This window comes from Trachypithecus francoisi, unplaced genomic scaffold (assembly GCF_009764315.1).
Source record: "Trachypithecus francoisi isolate TF-2019V2 unplaced genomic scaffold, Tfra_2.0 Lachesis_group15, whole genome shotgun sequence".
NCBI lineage: Eukaryota > Metazoa > Chordata > Mammalia > Primates > Cercopithecidae > Trachypithecus > Trachypithecus francoisi.
Window position 1 is genome coordinate 62,659,998 of NW_022681460.1, and position 19,913 is coordinate 62,679,910.

At 39.1% G+C, this 19,913-nt stretch overlaps 1 protein-coding gene across 15 annotated transcripts in view; it reads left to right on the forward strand.

The window, feature by feature from the left end:
• Positions 1–19,913, forward strand: part of SYNE1 (spectrin repeat containing nuclear envelope protein 1) — a 538,457-nt gene that overhangs the window by 139,903 nt on the left and 378,641 nt on the right. For 14 of the 15 annotated variants that reach the window (XM_033235023.1, XM_033235024.1, XM_033235035.1 and 11 more), the window contains 3 exons: positions 986–1,182; positions 4,290–4,399; positions 18,434–18,541. In XM_033235023.1, the coding sequence (XP_033090914.1) occupies positions 986–1,182; positions 4,290–4,399; positions 18,434–18,541 (415 nt within the window). Of the gene's footprint in view, positions 1–985; positions 1,183–4,289; positions 4,400–7,923; positions 7,975–18,433; positions 18,542–19,913 lie in introns of all 15 variants that reach the window. The other variant, XM_033235044.1, reaches the window with a different exon arrangement.

The window sequence follows — 19,913 nt, forward strand, 5'->3', positions numbered from 1 at the left end:
TAGTAAAAATTAATTGAGTGATATTTTTGCTTTATTTAGTGACGACTATAAGGTTAATGAGACTAACTTTTTAAAAAGAAACTACCAGATGACTTTATCCATTGAATGTTCCCTAATTAAGTGATCATATTTGCAGGCCCTCCACTTAATCAAGGGGTGCAGCCAATGCTCAAAATCATCTTTACAACTCTGTTTTCGGAACTACCTTTATAATTGATAAATTACATGTAGAAAAAATAATCATTCATTATGAACTTGCCTCACTTCTGCTTTCCAAAGGCAAAATATGACTACCAACTTGAAATCAGTTTCTTAATAACTGGCTTTAAGTTAATCAAATCTACCACCAAAGAAAAAAGATTTACCACCAGGGCTTGCCCTTAAGACAATTACAAAAAAGGAGTTTACAAACAGTTTTATTGGTGGAGTAATTGGAATTATTGTTTGCATTTAGGTGGAATACAGGGTCCCTTGTGAACACTTGAGAGATATAATTGCAATATTTGCATTTGTCTGTTCTATTGTGTTGGAAAGCATTCAGCCACATTATCTTAGTCTGTTATAACCTTGTACAACACAGTGCTGCTTCCCATTAGAAACGTGTTAGATCTTCCTACAAAAAGTATACAGTGGTTAATTACTATCACTTTTGGCATCTTTATAATTTGTTTGCTTAAAATTTTTCAGCATTTTTCTCTAAATTGATTTTTCTTTATAAAATGAATGTAAAAATATGCTTTAAATCAACTATCTTAATTACTGAAAAATCCAACATAGAAATCTCTAAATATAGAACTGGAATTTCGACATCTTATCTTGTTACCCCCTAAAAATTTTGTTTTCCTTAATTTTTCTCAAACACAATGAACTGATACAGTTCTCTGCATATTGTTGGTGAAAAGCACTGGATTTTGCATGAGGTCTTGAAGAAAGTTCTTGTATCTATTCAGAATGTGACATCATTTTATGTTTTTATAACACAAAGGCAGACTGGAATAGAAGTGAAAGATTTTGGGAAGAGTTGGAGAAGCGGGGTTGCCTTTCATTCAGTTATTCATGCCATTCGACCCGAACTGGTGGACTTGGAGAAAGTGAAAGGCAGATCCAACCGAGAAAATCTGGAGGATGCTTTCACTATCGCCGAAATGGAACTGGGGATCCCAAGACTGCTAGATCCTGAAGGTAGGCTGAATAATCATTGACTGCTGTATACATTAACACAGAGGGTTTAAATGTCTTTTTCTTTGTTTTTTTTTTTTTTTTTTTTTTTCGTTGAGACGGAGTCTCGCTCTATCGCCCAGGCTGGAGTGCAGTGGCCAGATCTCAGCTCACTGCAAGCTCCGCCTCCCGGGTTTACGCCATTCTCCTGCCTCAGCCTCCTGAGTAGCTGGGACTACAGGCGCCCGCCACCTCGCCCGGCTAGTTTTTTTTTTTTTTTTTTTTTTTAGTAGAGACGGGGTTTCACCGTGTTAGCGAGGATGGTCTCGATCTCCTGACCTCGTGATCCGCCCGTCTCGGCCTCCCAAAGTGCTGGGATTACAGGCTTGAGCCACCGCGCCCGGCCGTCTTTTTCTTTTTCTTTTCTTTTCTTTTTTTTTTTTTTTGAGACGGAGTCTCGCTCCGTCGCCCAGGCTGGAGTGCAGTGGCGCAATCTCGGCTCACTGCAAGCTCCGCCTCCCGAGTTCACATCATTCTCCTGCCTCAGCCTCCGGAGTAGCTGGGACTACAGGCGCCCGCCACCACGCCCGGCTAATTTTTTGTATTTTTAGTAGATACAGGGTTTCACCGTGTTAGCCAGGATGGTCTCAATCTTCTGACCTCGTCATCTGCCTGCCTCGGCCTCCCAAAGTGCTGGGATTACAGGCTTGAGCCACCGCGCGCAGCTGAGGGTTTAAATGTCTTAGATTTCTTAAACTTAGAAATAAACATGACTTCCAAGATTCTTCCAAGCCGGAAAGCTGGAGAAAAGTGGGAAGTAATGGTATTTTCCTGCATCAATTTTCTTCTGGATAAATATCTACCACCATGGTTGGGGTAAAATATGATTTCATTGCTCCAAACAACACTTTGGCATTGGTATATCAGTCAGGTGAACTGGACTTAATATGCTAAAGGGTGGAATGAAAGTTTTAGAAGTGTGTGTATGAGGGGAGGGTGACAGGATAATATAATCATATAATCGCAGAGGTCTGGAAGAGGTAGATTATTCATACTTAGAAATGTTTTTAACCATGCAGTGTTTTGGTGTCAATCAGCAAACTACATAAATATTTGACTAATATTTGTCATTTTAAGTGTTTGGTCCATTTTTTTGGTAAGGCTGTGAGTGTTAAGACTTCTTGGAAATGGAGTGAACTCTTTCAAGCCTTCAAAAGACAATTTAGATGCTTTGATAAACTTTTATAAACTAGTAAGTTGTTAGCTATGTTGAAACAAAAGTATCCAAGTGAAATTCCAAATGTCACAGATAATTTATGTGGGTTGGCAATTATGGACATTTATATCAGCGAATGCAGAAATGTAAATACACAGTGAAAGTCAATTATTTTTCCCACTCCTCCCTACCCTTCCTGGCCTCTGGTAACCACCATTCTACTCTCTATCTTCATGGGATCCACTGAAAATTATTTTTAATGATGGAATTTCAGACTGAACTTCCCTAGCTCTGAAACAAAGAGGATAGACTTGTGTTTCTAAGAGTAAGTTACAGAGACCTAGTTAGGTTTCCTCGAAGATGAAGGGCCCCATGGAGATTCCTTGACATTTTAGGATTCTGTTTTGAGTCCCACTCTGCCCCCACCCCCACTTTCACTAGGATATCAAAGGGCTTTCTGCCTTCTTTCTGCACAAAAATAAATCAAGGGAAAAACATGTATTCCAGCCATCAATTTCAGAGGATGTAACAGAGCTGACATTACTCCTAAAGTGGGATGAAAGAAGAATATACATGATTCTTTCATATCCACCAGACCGGAAGATCTTAATATTTTCTTTGATGGTCAGAAACTGAGGTTGCCTAAATACAAGGCTATCCTAGATATGACTTTCCTCTAATTTCTTAATGAGAATTTCCCCTTCAAAAAGTTATTTAACCAACTTGGATGTATAAGCTTTTAGGCATACAGATTAAGTACTCCAAGTCTATTATAATAATTATTTTATGATTTACATATGTAGTTAACAGCATATACTATGTTAAATCATGTATTAAATATTGCTTTTGTTTCCACTTTCATATTTCCTGAAAAAAAAGTTTTACTCAACGGTTTGACTCATCACCTTTGAGTCATTTAACAAATTTCAGAATTCGTTATCTTTGCTTCCTTTTAAATGGTGTGAATTGTAGCACTCTTTAAACCCTACATTGCAAGTCTTAGAAATTATACCTCTGACCAAAAAGAACTTTTACAAAAGATTAGATTAGTTTTATACTTTATTGTAGCAATTTGGTTTGCTTTTTGCTCTGTAAATTGCTCTGAAGTCATAATCATTTTTTTTGCCTTTAAAATTGATACTTAAAAGACTTGTTTACAGCATTTTTTACTTATGCATTCTTACTTCCATGTATAATTACTAACTCTGGATAAATTTATTGGCCTGATTTTTACCATTTGTATTGGATAAATATCTATAAGCTTCAAAATCACGGTGATTGAGGCCTTCTCAGGCAGTTTCCCTCGAAGAGTGCTTGATTGCTCAAAGCACTGTAATTTGGAGAGAGTGCTCCACAAAGAAGAGGCTGCCCAGGAAATGGAATATAAGGCATCTCCCTTTCTTCTAAAGTGAAATTTCTGGAGGCAGAGAAGAGGCTTGTCTATATTTAGTCATATATAGTATATAAACTGTCATTCAGTGTCACACTTGTAAGCATTTTTGTACTACCCATTTATGCCAGTTTTAAAATTTACATATTATTTGTGTTCAGTTAACTAGACAGAATGTTTGAGTAACCGTACAGTATTCTCATACTCAGTACTCATACTGAGTAACCGGACAGTATCAAATACTGTCACATGAGATACTGTATGTCTTATTTAAATGACATATATGCTACTTTCTTAAATGCTGTTTGTTAAAATGTGTCATCTTTCTGAGTAATATAATTTCCATCATGTAATATCCAGATTAAATTTGGTTTACCCTCCTCCCCCTCCAAAATTCTAAATAGTGCTTCTGTTTTCCTTCTGCGTTTAGTGTTTTTGGTATGATAGTTAGATATCAAAGCTTGTATTATTAAAATCCAATGAATGCTAATTAATTTATTCACATTTCTTTTTTTGTTTTTTCAGATGTTGATGTGGATAAACCAGATGAGAAGTCTATTATGACCTATGTAGCCCAGTTTCTGAAACATTATCCTGACATCCACAATGCAGGCACTGATGGGCAAGAGGATGATGTAGGTATTTGCTTTCTTCAAGTATTGCTAGTGTATGCAATGACAGTGACTCAGATTTTTGAGTTTGCTGTTCTCAAAAAATTAAATTTGAATGCATTTTAATATGAGAGCAACTTATTTAAAAAAGATACCACCAAATGGGGCAACGATTAGAGGAAAAGGTTTTTCTGGTTTGCATGTTGAATATGTTAGAGAAAGCATTGCTAATAATAAATGTAAGACTATGTGATGCTGATACACTAAAATTGAGAAAAGACAGCAGTGTTGGAAACTCCATTTTAGTGATCTGAGAATTGAAGTAATTGTATTTCTGTCATACATTTGAACATCTAGATCTTGAATCCCCTCGATCTGATCTGATAAAATCTGATAAAATCTAATTTTGGCTTTTGGATTTATTATATCTATTGACAGCGAACATATGGGAAGTAAGGCACAATTTGTAAAAGTTCTAATTATTCACTGTGATTAGATTTTTCTGCCTTTAAATAATTTAAATAACATTAACATTTTTCATGCTGCTCAAATTGCATGTTAATTGTCATAAATTTTTTAAATCAGGAAAAAAAGGAAAAGGAAAAAATTGTATTTGACCTTCTAGAGAGAACCTATACTAGAAAAAATTAATATGTTGATGTTAATTTCCAACATTTGCATATGTATATGGCAGATACATATAATATTTTAATAAAATAGAATTATAGTATCCATACAATTTTATAATTTTCTTCTTCCACGGACATTATAAAGAATTCTGCAGGTCATCATATGTATGTACAGTAATTTATTACCCAATCTTAATAGTTTTAATTTATAATTTTTGTTGTCATAAGCAATGCTTTTATGAACAATCTTGTAATAAAACATTGTTCTAAGATTCTCTCTCTCTCTTTTTTTTTTTTTTTTTTGAGTTGAGGTCTTGCTCTTTCACCCAGGCTGGAGTGCAGTAGCACAATATTGGCTCTCTGCATCCTCTGTCTGCCGGGTTCAAATAATTCTCCTGTCTCAGCCTCCTGGAGTAGCTGGGATTTCGGATATACACCAGTACGCCCAGCTAATTTTTTCTGTTTCTAGTAGAGACTGGGTTTCACATGTTGGCCAGGCTAGTCTCAAACTCCTGACCTCAAGTGATCTTCCTGCCTCTGCCTCCCAAAGTGCTGGGATCACAGGCACAAGTCACCACACCTGGCTAAGATTCTTCTTTACAAGTGGAATTCCTAGACTAAAGGGCATACAAAATTTTAATGCTTTTAAAAATGTTTTTCGAATTGCCTTGTAGAAAGTTTGTCCTATTTTACACTCCAGCCAAGACACCAGACTTGCCTGTTTTCCTGTTTATTAGCAATGGATATGACCATTCTTTTAATATTTTTGAAGTAATGTTGTATTCTGTTTTTAATTATATGCAGAGGTGGATTCACTGCTGAATTTTAATTTAATTAGAAGGTGCTCCTCTTCTTCCTTTCTCCTTTCCTCCTTAAAAAAAAAAAAAAATTATAAGGTAAATGACATCAGGAAAAAAATAAATGGAATTTTCAAGATGAGTGAAAACCTGTCTGTCTTCATTGTTCAGGTCTCAACTGGAGTTTTCAGAGCAGTTTGAAATGAAAATGAAGAGTAATAAGAAAACCAAAAAATGTAAAATATGTTTTCTAAATAGACTTATAAACATATATAAAGAAGAAAAAGGCCAAGGAGCATAACCAAAAGCTTACAAGTAGACATTATGCCAATAGTTAGAAATCAGTGACTTCATAAAAGAATAAGCAAAACAGAGGTAACTCCTGTTTCCTAGGTCTCTTAGATGAAATTAATCTGGCATTTGATAGAACTATGTTAGCTTCTTAAAAACAGTAAGTTCAGGAAACCTCTTTTGTTTCTTGTCAGGATTGGGGCACAAACACTGGCCACCAGGGTGACTTATCTATAGTTATTACTAGTAACGTAATTGTTTCTGAAAAGCACCACACACGGCTAAAGCAAAGACTCCATGTGCAAATGCTGACATGGATTGATATAAATATTTTGGAGTCATCTGGGGCTTGCTGGGTTTTGACAATATTGTTGTGTGAATAAGAAACTCTGTAAGAAAACACATTAGACTTACCTCATATAGCACAGAGAAAATCCATCCAAACTTCCATCTGGTTTTTATATGTGAAGTCCTTATATTACCCAGATGGATTTATATCTAATTTGGTGTCTGTGGTTTTACTGTTTTAGAGTCTCTGACATTAATCATCTCTCCAGATTAGTAAACTTTGTGGCTGGAAACATCTAAAAAAACAAAAGGAGATGCTTTACTTAATGCTCATGAGCAGGAGTTTAATGCAAAAATTCTCAGAGATTTGAAACACACAATCTATGGATATAAGCATTTTAATATACTTTACTAAAGAGGTTTTATTATTTTCAGAGGTTACTTTAATCATCTAAAAAATAAATTCTGGTCATTAAAAAAATTCCCTCTATCCCTTTCCTAAAAAGAGGATGCATATGATTTATTCAGGCTTATCTCAAAAATTATTCTTGAGGAAAATGTATTGGAAGCTTTGCCCTTTTTTAGTGGCATTTGTCATGTAGTGCATAAGCATCTAAAATTGAATATTTCGAATAATGTATTTTTTGTTATGATGTAGGGTTTATATTTGTTTAACACAGTTAATGGTCACCTAATTCTGTCTAGTGAACCTTTAATATTTTGTAAACTATGCATATTAGTTTTGAGCCCCCACCTCAAAGTACTCAGTATTTGTCATTCAGCTCTTACTCTCTTAATTCATTAAATAAAAAAAAAATTCTTGGCATGAACGTATCTACCAGGCTTTCATTTTTGTGTGTATTTGATTTATATATCCCCTTTGTGATTTTATTTGAATTAAATATTTTATGGCTACCATTTTAAATATGATTTTCTTACTGAAAATTGACATCACCATGTTTTTTTTATCTCATGTAATAAAACTGATAAACTTCCCCCTTAAGATATTTCTTGAATAATTAGCACTCAGTCATAAATAAACAATATAGGCCTATTGACTTATCTCATTCACCTTCTAAACTTTCATTAATTTTTTCACCCATCCATTCTTCCATTGCCACAAACATTCCTGACTGCCCTAAGAAGCACAACACAGGCTTAATTCTTATGAGGACAAAGAAACATGTGTGCTGTGTATATTTACAGGGAAAGTAATATGAGTTGATACACCTCTTTACATAGTTCACCTTCTAAAATATTTACTGTTGTTTTGAGATATGTTTACAAAATATATAGCTACATATGATTATTTCAAGCTAAAATAAAAATGTCATTTTCTAGAAAACGATGTTGCCTTATTGGAGTTGAATATTTTTGTATTTTCAAAAGCTATGAAAATGTCTTAAAGTAATTGTACCCTTGAAATGATCACCTATTTCTCTAAAGGCAGATGCCTCTCCATTTATTTTTCTTCTTGTTTTCTAAATAATTTTTGACCCTGATTTATATTATATTTCTATATATTATCTTTTCGTATTGTTAGGAAATACTTCCAGGTTTCCCATCTTTTGCAAATTCTATACAAAATTTTAAGGTAAGATTTAAGTAATCTTGCACTGATGACCTCTTTCAAACATCCTGCATTCTGTATCGTTTTAGTCATTCCCTTGCATGTTTTTGTCTTTATGTATACATTTCTTTTAATACTTTAATTGCATCATTTACGTTTCCTTTCTAACAGAACAAATAACATACATATGTGTTATCAAATGTTAGTGATAGTCTAAGCTACTCCCATGCACTTGCCCATTAATCTTTCATTATAAATGGTATCTATCAATTAATTTCTTCTTTATAATAATAACACTAATACAAAGAAGGACTTACAGTAACTATGTTTGGTGTCTTTAATGTGACACAGAAAATAAAAACAAAATAAAGGTTTAGTTTTGTATCTTAAAATGTTAGCAGAGAATCGACGAACAAAGTAAGTATTTGGTTACCTTGTCGGTCTGAGTTTCCTCACTCTCTTCTGCTCAGTATTGGGTCTCGTGGTTTAGTAAAGTTCATAACATGTAGTAGGTGCTCAAAAGATATTAGCAGAATGAATGGTTATGAATTGCTGTCCATTTCGAAGTTATTGAATGCATGTCCCATATTTTAGCTTTTCCATTTTTCTTTATGTTCCGTCTAGGCTGCAGGTTATGTATTGTATTGATATATTGTATTTATATCAACATAAATCAGAAGTAACTAATTTCATATCAAATACTAAATTTTTTAAATGTCATGCTCCATAAAGTATGAGTTTATGTATATGTGAACGTGGTACACAAATGTAAATGTGGTTTATGTGTGTGTGTGTGTGTGTATGAGTGAATGAGAGAGAAAGAAAAACAATAAAGTGAAAGAAAAAAGTAGACAGAATGCTGACAGTATAGCTGCTTGGAATTTAGACATAAGCAATAGGTTGCCATGTCTTCTGAATGTGTGTGAAAGTTATCAGTTGAAGAAAAACCCTAGACTAATGGGCTATAAATATTGTTTTGTACTTCATTTTTCTCTTAGAAAGAAGAATCTTGAGTATATAAATAGCGACATCCTTCTCACCTTACTGCAATCTGCTAGACACTTTCTAACCATTAGAAAGTCATTTACTAAATAGGCTCTAATAAAGTTATTTTAAGAACATAACCCTTTTCTTTCAGATGACTTTGTGTAACAAATAGCTCCTCTTCAGGGCAGTCAAGTGCTTTTTAAATGCAGAAGTTGATGAGCAGCCTGTCCTCAGAGGCTCACAATGAAGTCCTGTGCTCACTGTTAGATGGGTCACTTCTGGTGGCCACACTGACCTCTGGCACCTTGGAGACACACCAAGAACAAGTTTTCTCTCTGAGCTCATAAGAATGTGGTATCAATGCTTTTCTGGGCATGAGAATCAACTGATAATAAAACATGTACCTTCATTATATTCACCTGTTCATTCAGAAAAGACATCCTGGGAAGAACTGAAGCTTTATAGTCTTGGGCTCCAGTTCCATTTCTTTCTGCTTTTAACTATGTTTCTAACTCATCTCTTATTCTGCAATCATATATTGAGTGATTCTGAGTGCCAGACACTGTGTTAGATGAGGGAGATTAAAAAGATACCTGAGGAGTGTCAAACGCGTCCATGTGAAGAGTCCACCAAACAGGCTTTGTGTGAGCAATAAAGCTTTTTAATCACCTGGGTGCAGGCAGACTGAGTACAAAAAAGGAGTCAGCAAAGGGAGACGGGGTGGAGCAGTTTTATAGGATTTGGGTGGGTAGTGGAAAACTGCAGTCAAAGGGGGTTTTTCTCTTATGGACAGGAGTGGGGGTTACAAGGTGCTCAGTGGGGAGCTTCCGAGATTCATTGTCCAGGATAAAGAATTTCACAAGGTCAATTGATCAGTTAGGGTGGGGCAGGAACAAACCACAGTGGTGGAATGTCATCAGTTAAGGCAGGAACCAGCCATTTTTACTTCTTTTGTGGTTCTTCAGTTGTCTCAGGTCATCTGGATGTCTATGTGCAGGCTTGGACTCAGAGGCCTGACATTCCCATCTTCTTATATTAATAAGAAAAGCAAAACAAAATAGTGGTGAAGTATTGGGGTGGTGAAAATTTTTGGTGGTTGTTTCTCAGGGCTGCTTTGAGTGGGATTAGGGATGGCATGGGAACTTAGAGTGGGAGAGATTAAATTAAAGAAATACTTTGGGGGAAGGGGTGATATTGTGGGGTTGTTAGAAGGAAGATCTGTCATATAGAATGATTGGTGATGGCCTGGATGTGGTTTTGTATGAGTTGAGAAACTAAACAGAAGACACAAGGTCTGAATAAGAGAAGGAGAAAAAGAGGTATTAAAGGACTAAGAATTGGGAGGACCCAGGACATCCAGTTAGAGAGAGTCCAAGGGGGTTCAGCATAATTATTTGCTTGGTTGGCGAGTTTTTGGACTCTATCCTTGAGTTTTTTTATGTTGTCATATACCAGGCCAGATTGATTTAGGTAAAAACAACACTCTTCATCTAAAAATATACAGAATTCTCCTTTTTCAGCAGTAAGTCTAGGCCTATTCCTGTCTTCTTATATTAATAAGAAAAATAAAACAAAATAGTGGTGAAATGTTGGTGTCATGAGGGGAAGAGGAAGCTGTTCAGTCCTATTTACAAATTGAATTTTGGCAGTAAGGAAAACTAGTGTGCAAGTGCCTGTCCAATTAGCAGGTAGACACATTTAGGTAGAGGAGCCACAGAGGAAGAAGAGAACTTGTACAAGGCAAAACTGGAAATGCAAAGTGAAAAGATGGGAAGGAGTACTAAAAGAGGTGTCTTGTACCCAGACTTATAGATAAAGTTTCTGTGCCGCAAAAGAAATAGCACTCAAATATAAAATTTCCTTTTTAATTCTCAGCAAGGCAAGGTGCTTCTATAGAAGGGTGCGCCCTTACAGATGGAGCGATGGTGAGTGCACACTCGGACAAAGGAGGGGAAGGGGTTCTTATCTCTGATGCCCTGTGGCCCCTGCTGCTGTGTCCTTCCCCTATTGGCTAGGGTTAGACCGCACAGGCTCAACTAATTTCGACTGGCTAATTTAAAGATAGTGACGGGGTGAGTAGTTTGGCGGGAAAAATGGTTACAGAGCAGGTAATCAGAACGAGTCAGGATGGAGCAAATAATCAGAATGAGTCAGGGTGGAGCAGGTAATCAGAATGAGTGAGAGTGGAGCATGGAGCAGGTCATTGAAATGAGTCAAGGTGGAGCAGGTAATCGAAAAAGGTTGCTTTATGAGGAAGTTAAGTTTAAAAGTAGAAGGCAAAGAATTGAACCTACTGACATATTGATTCTTTGAAAAGAAATTTAGAACTGATGTCTAACACTAGGGATCCAGCTAGGGCAGCAGCCATTAGAGTTTGTAATGGGCATTGATGGAACAACTGGATAGAAGGGAAGGCTAAATCGAGAAATTATGTCGACAGAAAGGAGGAGATGACCACAGTGGCCTTCTCAGACCCTGAGGGAAAGGCCTCTACCCATCCAGTGAAAGTGTCTACCCAGACCAAGAGGTATTTTAGTTTCCTGACTTGGGGCATGTGGGTAAAGTCAATTTGCCAGTCCTGGGCAGGGGCAAACCCCTGAGTTTGATGTGTAGGGAAGGAAGGGGGCCTGTGAAATTCCTGAGGAGTGGTAGAATAGCAAATGGAACACTGAGAAGTAATTTCCTTGAGGATAGATTTCCACGATGGAAAGGAAATGAGAGGTTCTAAGAGGCAGGCTAGTGGCTTGTAACCTACATGGAAGAGGTTATGAAAGGACGATAGAATGGAATGAGCCTGTAAGGCTGGAAGGAGGAATTTTCCTTGGTCCAGGAACCATTTGCCTTGAGTGGGGAGGGATCGATAGGTGGAAACTTCAGTGGGAGAGTAAGTAGGAGTGACTGATGAGAAGGAGAAAACTGGCCGTGAGGGACATAAGTAGGAATACCGGCTGCTTCTTTAGCTGTCTTATCAGCATAATTGTTGCCTTGAACAATGGGGTCTGAGGCCTTTTGATGGCCTTTGCAGTGAAGGATTCCAGCTTCTTTTGGAAATAAAGCAGCCTTGAGAAGAGTTTTTATTAAAGAGGCATTAATGATGGAGGACCCTTGTGTAGTGAGGAAACCTCTTTCTGCCCATATAACAGCATGGTGGTGCAGGATATGGAAGGCATATTTAGAGTCAGTATAAATATTGATGTGTAGTCCCTTTGCAAGAGTGAGGGCCTGAGTTAAGGCAATGAGTTCAGCTTGCTGAGAGGTAGTGGAGCGGGGCAGAGCAGTAGCCTCAGTGATAGGTGTGGAAGATACTATAGCATAGCCTGCCTTTGCTGGTGAGTGGTGATTAGGCCTGGTGGAACTGCCATCAATAAATCAAGTGTGATCAGGATGAGGAATAGGAAAGAAGGAAATATGGGGAAATGGAGTGAATACCAGGTGGATCAGAGAGATACAGTCATGGGGGTCAGGTGTGGTATCAGGAATAATGTGGGAGGCCAGATTGAAGTCCAGGCCAGGAACAATGGTAACTGTGGGAGAGTCAACAAATAGTGAGTGCAGTTGAAGGAACTGGGGTGCAGAAAGTATACGCAACAGGTGTGAGGAAGAAAATAGATTTTGAAAGTTATGGGAACTGTAGATTGTAAGTGGAGCATAGCTTGTGATTTTGAGGGCCTCTAAAAGTATTTAAGTGGCAGCTGCCACTGCATACAGATATGAGGGCCAGCTCAGAACTGTGAGGTCAAGTTGTTTGGACAGAAAGGTTACAGGGCATGGTCCAGGCTCTTGTGTAAGAATTCCAGCCACATAGCCCTGTACTTTGGCTGAGTATAATGAAAAGGGTTGGGATGAGTTAGGGAGAACTAGCGTGGGAGCAGCTTGTAGGGCTGTTTTTAAGGAAGAGAAAGAGGAATGGGGAAAGGATTTAGGATCTACGGGGTCAGCTGGGTTTCTTTTTGTGAGTTTATATAATGGTTTAGTCAGGATGGCAAAACCAGATATCCAAAGATGAAAGTACGTAACTATGCCTAGGAAGGAAAGGAGTTGTTGCTTTGTAGAAGGGGCTGGGGTTTGGGAGATTAGCCAGACACAATCAGCAGGGAGAGCATGTATGTTTCTATGAAGAATTATGCTGAGATAGGTAATGGATGAGGAAGAAATTTGGGCTTTGGCGGGGGAGTTGCAATATCCTTTTGAGAATAGATGTTGGAGGAACAGGAGGGCATCCTGTTGGGAAGATTTGTAGGAGGGGCTATAAAGTAGAAGGTCGTCAAAATATTGAATAAAGTGAGAAGCAGATGGACAGAAAGTAAAGTATGAGAAAGGGCTTGACTGAAGTAATGGAAGCTGTCCCTGAAGCCTTCAGCAGTACAGCCCAGGTAAGTTGCTGAGACTGATGGGTGTCACGTTCAGTCCAAATGAAAGCAAAGAGAGACTGGGATGAAGGGTGTAAAGGAATAAAAAAGAAAGCATCTTTGAAATCCAGAACAGAATAATGGGTTGTGGAGGGAGGTAGTGAGGATAGGAGAGTATATGGGTTTGGCACCATGTGGTGGATAGGCAAAACAATTTTGTTGATAAGGTGAAGATCCTGGACACGCTTTAGTCCTCTCAAAGCCTGTTGTGGGATGGCATACTGGTGTTGAGCAGGGTAAGGGTGATTAGGTTTTAATGGGGTAGTGATGGGCGTGTGATCGGTTGCCAGGGAGGGAGTAGAGGGGTCCCATGCTTGTGTGTTAAGGTAGGGGGATACAGGAGGAAGACACGAAGGAGGTTTTGAACAGGGGAAAGGGTGGCAATGAGATGTGGTTGTAGCCCAGGAATAGTCAGAGAAGCAGATAATTTAGTTAAAATGTCTCAACCTAATAAGGGAACTGGGCAGGTGGGGATAACTAAAAAAGAGTGCATTAAACAATGTTTTCCAAGTTGACACCAGACTAGGGGAGTTTTAAGAGGTCTAGCAACCTGGCCATCAATACCCACAACAGTTATGGCGGCAAGGTAAACTGGCCCTTGAAAAGAAGGTAATGTGGCGTGGGTAGCCTTCGTATTGATTAAGAAGGGTACGGACTTACCCTCCACTGTAAGAGTTACCTAAAGCGTCTGTGATGGTCCAGGAGGCTTCCGAGGTGATCGGGCTGTGTCAGTCTTCAGCCGCTAAGCTGAGAAGATCTGGGAAGGAGTCAGTCAGAGAGTCTTGGGCCAGAGTTCCAGGGGCTCTGGGAGTGGCTGCCAGGCAAGTTGGACAGTCCAGTTGCCAGTGGGTTCCTGCACAGATGGACACAGCTTGGGAGGAATCCTGGGCTGTGGGCATTCCTTGGTCCAGTGGCCAGATTTCTGGCACTTGAAGCAAGGATCCTGGGGGAGAAGGTCCTGGAGGAACACCTGGCCACTGTGGTTCAGGTGTTTTGAAGTTCTTGCGTACTGGAAATGTGGCTGGGGTTTCTCTTACAGTGAAGGCAAGTAATTGCAACTCAGAAACACACTGCTGCTTGGCTCTCTATATTATTGTACACCTTGATGGTGAGGTTAATTAAGTCCTGTTGTGGGGTTTGAGGGCTGGAATCTAATTTTTGAAGCTTTTTCTAATGTTGGGAGTGGGTTGGGTAATAAAATTCATATTGAGAATAGGACGGCCTTCTGGACCCTCTGGGTCTAGGGCAGTAAAGTGTCTAAGGGTTGCTGCAAAACAGGCCATGAACTGGGCTGGGGTTTTATATTTGGTGAAAAAGAGCCTAAACACTAACTGATTTGGGAGAGGTCAGATAAAAAAAAAAGGAGGGTTAACCTTGACTATGCCTTGAGCCCCAGCCACCTCTGTAAGAGGAAATTGTTGGGCAGGTGGGGGAGGGCTAGTCGTGGAACAAAACTGTAAGCCAGACTGGGTATGAGGAGGGGAGGTGATAGAAGGATTATAGGGTGGGGGAGCGGAGGCTGAGGAAGAATTGGGACCTGACTCAGCCTGGTGAGGAGCAGCCTGGGGAGGAGGGGAGAGGTCAGATGGGTCCGTAGAAAAGGAGGATTCAAAGGACTCAGAGCTTGGGGTGGAGGCTGAAGGAACAGACAGGAGAGAAAGAAGAAAGATTTGAGATGAGTTGCACTGGGAGCATAGACTAGGGAGGGACTGATGTGTAAAAGAATGCCTGGACGTCAGGCACCTCAGATCATTTGCCCATTTTTCGACAAAAATCATCCAGGTCTTGTAAGATGGAGAACTCAAAAGTGCTGTTTTCTGGCCATTTAGAACCATTGTCAAGTTTGTACTGGGGCCAAGCGTTGTTGCAGAAGAAAATAAGGCATTTAGGTTTTAGGTCAGGTGTGAGATGAAGAGGTTTTAAGTTCTTGAGAACACAGGCTAAGGGAGAAGAAGGGGTGGAAGCTTGCCCATAGTGAAGGAGGTAAGTGTAAAGTGAAAGGTAGAGACACAGAGAAGTGGGTGGTGAGCAGCCCTGGGCTGTAATGTGGGTGAGCAGCCAAAGCAGGCATCCCTACAATTGACTTGCCACCAAGGGAATGTGAGTGAATGACCAAGGCAGGCATCCCTGTGGTGGTCAGACACCAGTGGAATGTGGGTGAATAAACAGGCAGGTGTCCCCGCAGTGATTAAACACCAAGGGAAGCCTGTCTTCCCGAGTCTGTAACCCACACCAGAGTCTCCACAGATAAAATGTGTCTCCTTTGTCTCTACTAGAGAGGAAAAACAACTGGAATTGGAAGGACAGGGAGATTGAAAGGTAGCGAGAGAGACTGGAGAAGGTAGTGAAAAGACCACTTACCCGATTTGAAATTGGTGAGATGTTCCTTGGGCTGGCCTGAGGACCCGAGGTCATAGGTGGATCTCCTTACAGAGTGAGGGTGAGGACAAGGGACCGGTCTCCCGAAGGAGTCCCGCTGTCCCGTGTCTTCAGCACCAAATGTCATGTACACCCGTGTGAAGAGACCACCAAACAGACTTTGTGTGAGCAATAAAGCTTTTTAATCCCCTGGGTGCAGGCAGACTGAGTACAAAAAAGGAGTCAGCAAAGGGAGATAGGGGTGGAGCAGTTTTATAGGATTTGGGTGGGTAGTGGAAAATTGCAGTCAAAGGGGGTTTTTCTCTTGTGGGCAGGGGCGGGGGTTACAAGGTGCTCAGTAGGGAGCTTCTGAGATTCATTGTCCAGAAGTAGGAATTTCACAAGGTCAGTTGGTCAGTTAGGGTGGGGCAGGAACAAATCACAATCATCAAATGTCGTCAGTTAAGGCAGGAACCAGCCATTTTCACTTCTTTTGTGGTTCTTCAGTTGCCTCGGCCATCTGGATGTGTAAGTACAGGCTTGGGCTCAGAGGCCTGACAAGGATTTTGTACAGTTGTCCCTAGATATTCACAAGTGATTGGTTCCAGGACCCCCCCAAGACAGCAAAAATCATGATGCTCAGGTTCCTGATATAAAATAGCATAGTCTTTGCATTTAACTTACACATATCCTCCCATATACTTTAATCTCTAGATTATGTATAATACCTAACACAATGTAAATGCTATTTAAATAGTTGTTGGCCAGGCGCGGTGGCTCAAGCCTGTAATCCCAGCACTTTGGGAGGCCGAGATGGGCGGATCATGAGGTCAGGAGATCGAGACCATCCTGGCTAACACGATGAAACCCCATCTCTACTAAAAAAATACAAAAAACTAGCTGGGCAAGGTGGCAGGTGCCTGTAGTCCCAGCTACTCGGGAGGCTGAGGCAGGAGAATGGTGTAAACCCGGGAGGCGGAGCTTGCAGTGAGCTGAGATCCAGCCACTGTACTCCAGCCTGGGCGACAGAGAGAGACTCCGTCTCAAAAAAAAAAAAAAAATTACATAAATAAATAAATAGTTGTTATACTGTGTTGTATTTTGTTTGTATTATCTTTATTGCTGTATTATTATTTTTATTATTTTCTGAATATTTTCAATCTGCTGTTGATTGAATCTAAGGACACAGAGGGCTGACTATCACCCAAATGCATTTGGGTGAATATTAGTGCTGAGGTTGTGTAACAGGATCATAGAGAAGTGTTCTCAATATATGGTTCCTTGACCAGCAGCATCAGATTCACCTGGGAACTTAGACATATGGATTTTGGGGTCTACTCTACATCTGCTCAGCCAGAAACTCTGTGGGTGCTGCCCAGCAATTTGTGTTTTTCTAAACCCCTCAGATGATTCTAGTGTGTACTAAGTGTGAGAACCACTGGCATAGAAGACAGATGCCCTCACTCAGACTTCTGGGTTAGAAAAAGCTTCCTAGAGTAGGTTGTGCCTGAGCCAAGTTCTGAAAAAGGCATTATCCAGGGGAAAATGTGGTAAGTGTTTAGGCAGAAGACGACTGCTTTTGCAAGGCAAGAAAGTGAGAGAAGGCATGGATCATGAGAATGTGACAACCTCGGTACTAGACATGCTACACAGATTACCTCTAATTCTCACCAAAACCATTAAAAAGGTGCATGATGATTCAACACACCCTTTAGTACATCCTGTAGTACAACAGTAGAGAGATTAAGAAAAACACACACACACACACACACACACCAAGCTCACAGAGCTAATGCATGGTAGAGCCAGAATTTGAAACCAGTTTGGCCTGTCTCCATAAATGGCATTCTTTCCACTCTGAAACATCACCTGCCAAGGGGGACAGTCATTTTACCTGTGTCACAGCACTGTCAGCAGCAAGTGAGATGCTGAAGTTGAAAGCTGTTTTGTAAATGCCGAAAAACCATGTTCAGTATGGTTCTGAATACTTGACATTCTTATGAGACGCTACATCTTGATGGAAAGTTAGGATTTTTTCACTAAATCAATGCTATTATATAATGGTGCTTGTCATTATTTGTGAAAATAAGTATGAAAATCCCAATTTTATGTTTCATTTTTGAGATGAGTAGTGACCTGGATACATGTATTCACCAAATAACTTGGTACATCTCTAATAGGTATTATGTTCCCAGGGTCTGGGAATACCGTATTGAACCAGATAAATGTGTTTTCTGTCCACGTGGAGACTGTAGTACCTAATATCAGTTTAAATAGTATTATAGACAAGTCACCCAATGGTATTTTGGGTGTAACTCCTCAAATTCAGTCAAAATGAACCCCATCTAGAACTGTCCTCTGGGTTACCAATGGCCTTGGGTTAGGAAGCAACTCACAGGACTGTGTTTCTACTCCAACTATGACTCTTATTATTTGTGTACTTAGGAAATTCCCTCCTGGGCACATTTTCTTTATTAAATTAGCATTACTTGGCAAAAACAAATGGAGTTAGTTAATTTCATTATTCAGTAAGATAACTAAGATATTTTTCTAGAGTTAACTTTTGCTTCTTACTGTCCTAAAGGGGTGGGGGTGAGGAGAAAGAAAATTTTTCAGAGACAGTTGGGACTTACTAAATATTAAATCTCTTCTAGAATCAGTCAGGTATTAATCAGCAATTAAATAAATGCACAGATACTAATAAAATTATAATGTCTCCCTGTTTCCAGAGAGAAGACAGGCTAATTTTGAAGGAAATGAAAGTTTGGATAGAACAATTTGAGAGAGATTTGACAAGAGCACAGATGGTGGAATCAAATTTACAGGATAAATATCAGGTAATGTATGGAAAAGCTTTTTGAATTTTTCAAAAGCTACTTTTGACTAAGATTTATATATGTCATTTGATCTCTGTTTAATGCTTCAAATTACGTTAACGGGAAAAAGTCTTTAAAGACCTAACATTCGTTACCCTAAGTTTGCATATAATTTAATAATTGTGTTTCTGACGTATGTAGTCTTAAGTTGCATTGTATCCACACTATATATGGAGCACTGAGGCTTCATCACTTTCCCATAACTCGGTCTTATAGATGACTTGGAAAACAAATGCGGAGTCTTTGTGTTTATAGAACTCATGATCTTGTAGATGTCATCTAACACAAAAATCTACCAAGAACAAAGAGTTGAGTCAAATTGAAAATTAGTATAAAATAAGCTGACTTTAATAAAGGATTGCAACATGAGTATTGGAGGTCCATTAAAGGGATCAGTTTCAGCTGCGACCTGCCGAGTTCAACACCATTGCATTCAAGTTGAGCTCAGGGTTAATGTTTTTCCCCAGTCTGACTACAGTGTCGTTAATTGGACTTCTGCTTCCGATTTTCATTTCCAAGACACAAAACGCAGTTTGTTCCCATTTAAAAAGTGTGATTTCAATAGCAAAGACACAGAATCAACCCAAATGCCCATCAATGTGGACTGGAGAAATAAAATGTGGTATATATACACCATGGAAGACTAGGCTGCCATATAAAGGAACAAGATCATGCCCTTTGCAGGGACATGGATGGAACTAGAAGTCATTATCCTCAGCAAACTAATGCAGGAACAGAAAACCAAACCCTGTGTGTTCTCACTTATAAATGGGAGCTGAACGATGAGAACACATGGACACATGGAGAAACAACACACACTGGGGCCCGTGGGGGAGTGGGAGAAGTAGAGCATCAGGAAGAATAGCTAATTCTTCCTGGACTGGGCTTAGTACCTAGGTGATGGGTTGATCCGCGCAGCAAACCACTACGGCACATGATTACCTATGTAACAAATCTTCCTGGACATGTACCCTGGAACTTAAAACAAAAGTTGAAGAAAAAATAAAAATTAATAAAAATTTTGATTTATTTGATGCAGCATTATCATTTTTTCCAATGTAAAACATCACTCCATTTTAGTGGCAAAATTAAGTATACTATATTCTGTAATATATTCTACTCACCATCATATTTCAGTCATGTCTGCTACAGAAAAATGTCAAATAATGTGAGAACTTCAACATGGTAGACAAAAGATTTATCTATGGCATTAGTGATTTTGTGTAATCGTATCTTTAAGATATGCCTGAATTTAGATAGATGGTAGCATCAATATTATATTTGTCCAACTTAGCAAAGCAATAAATATGTGGTTGATATGCATGTACTCTTT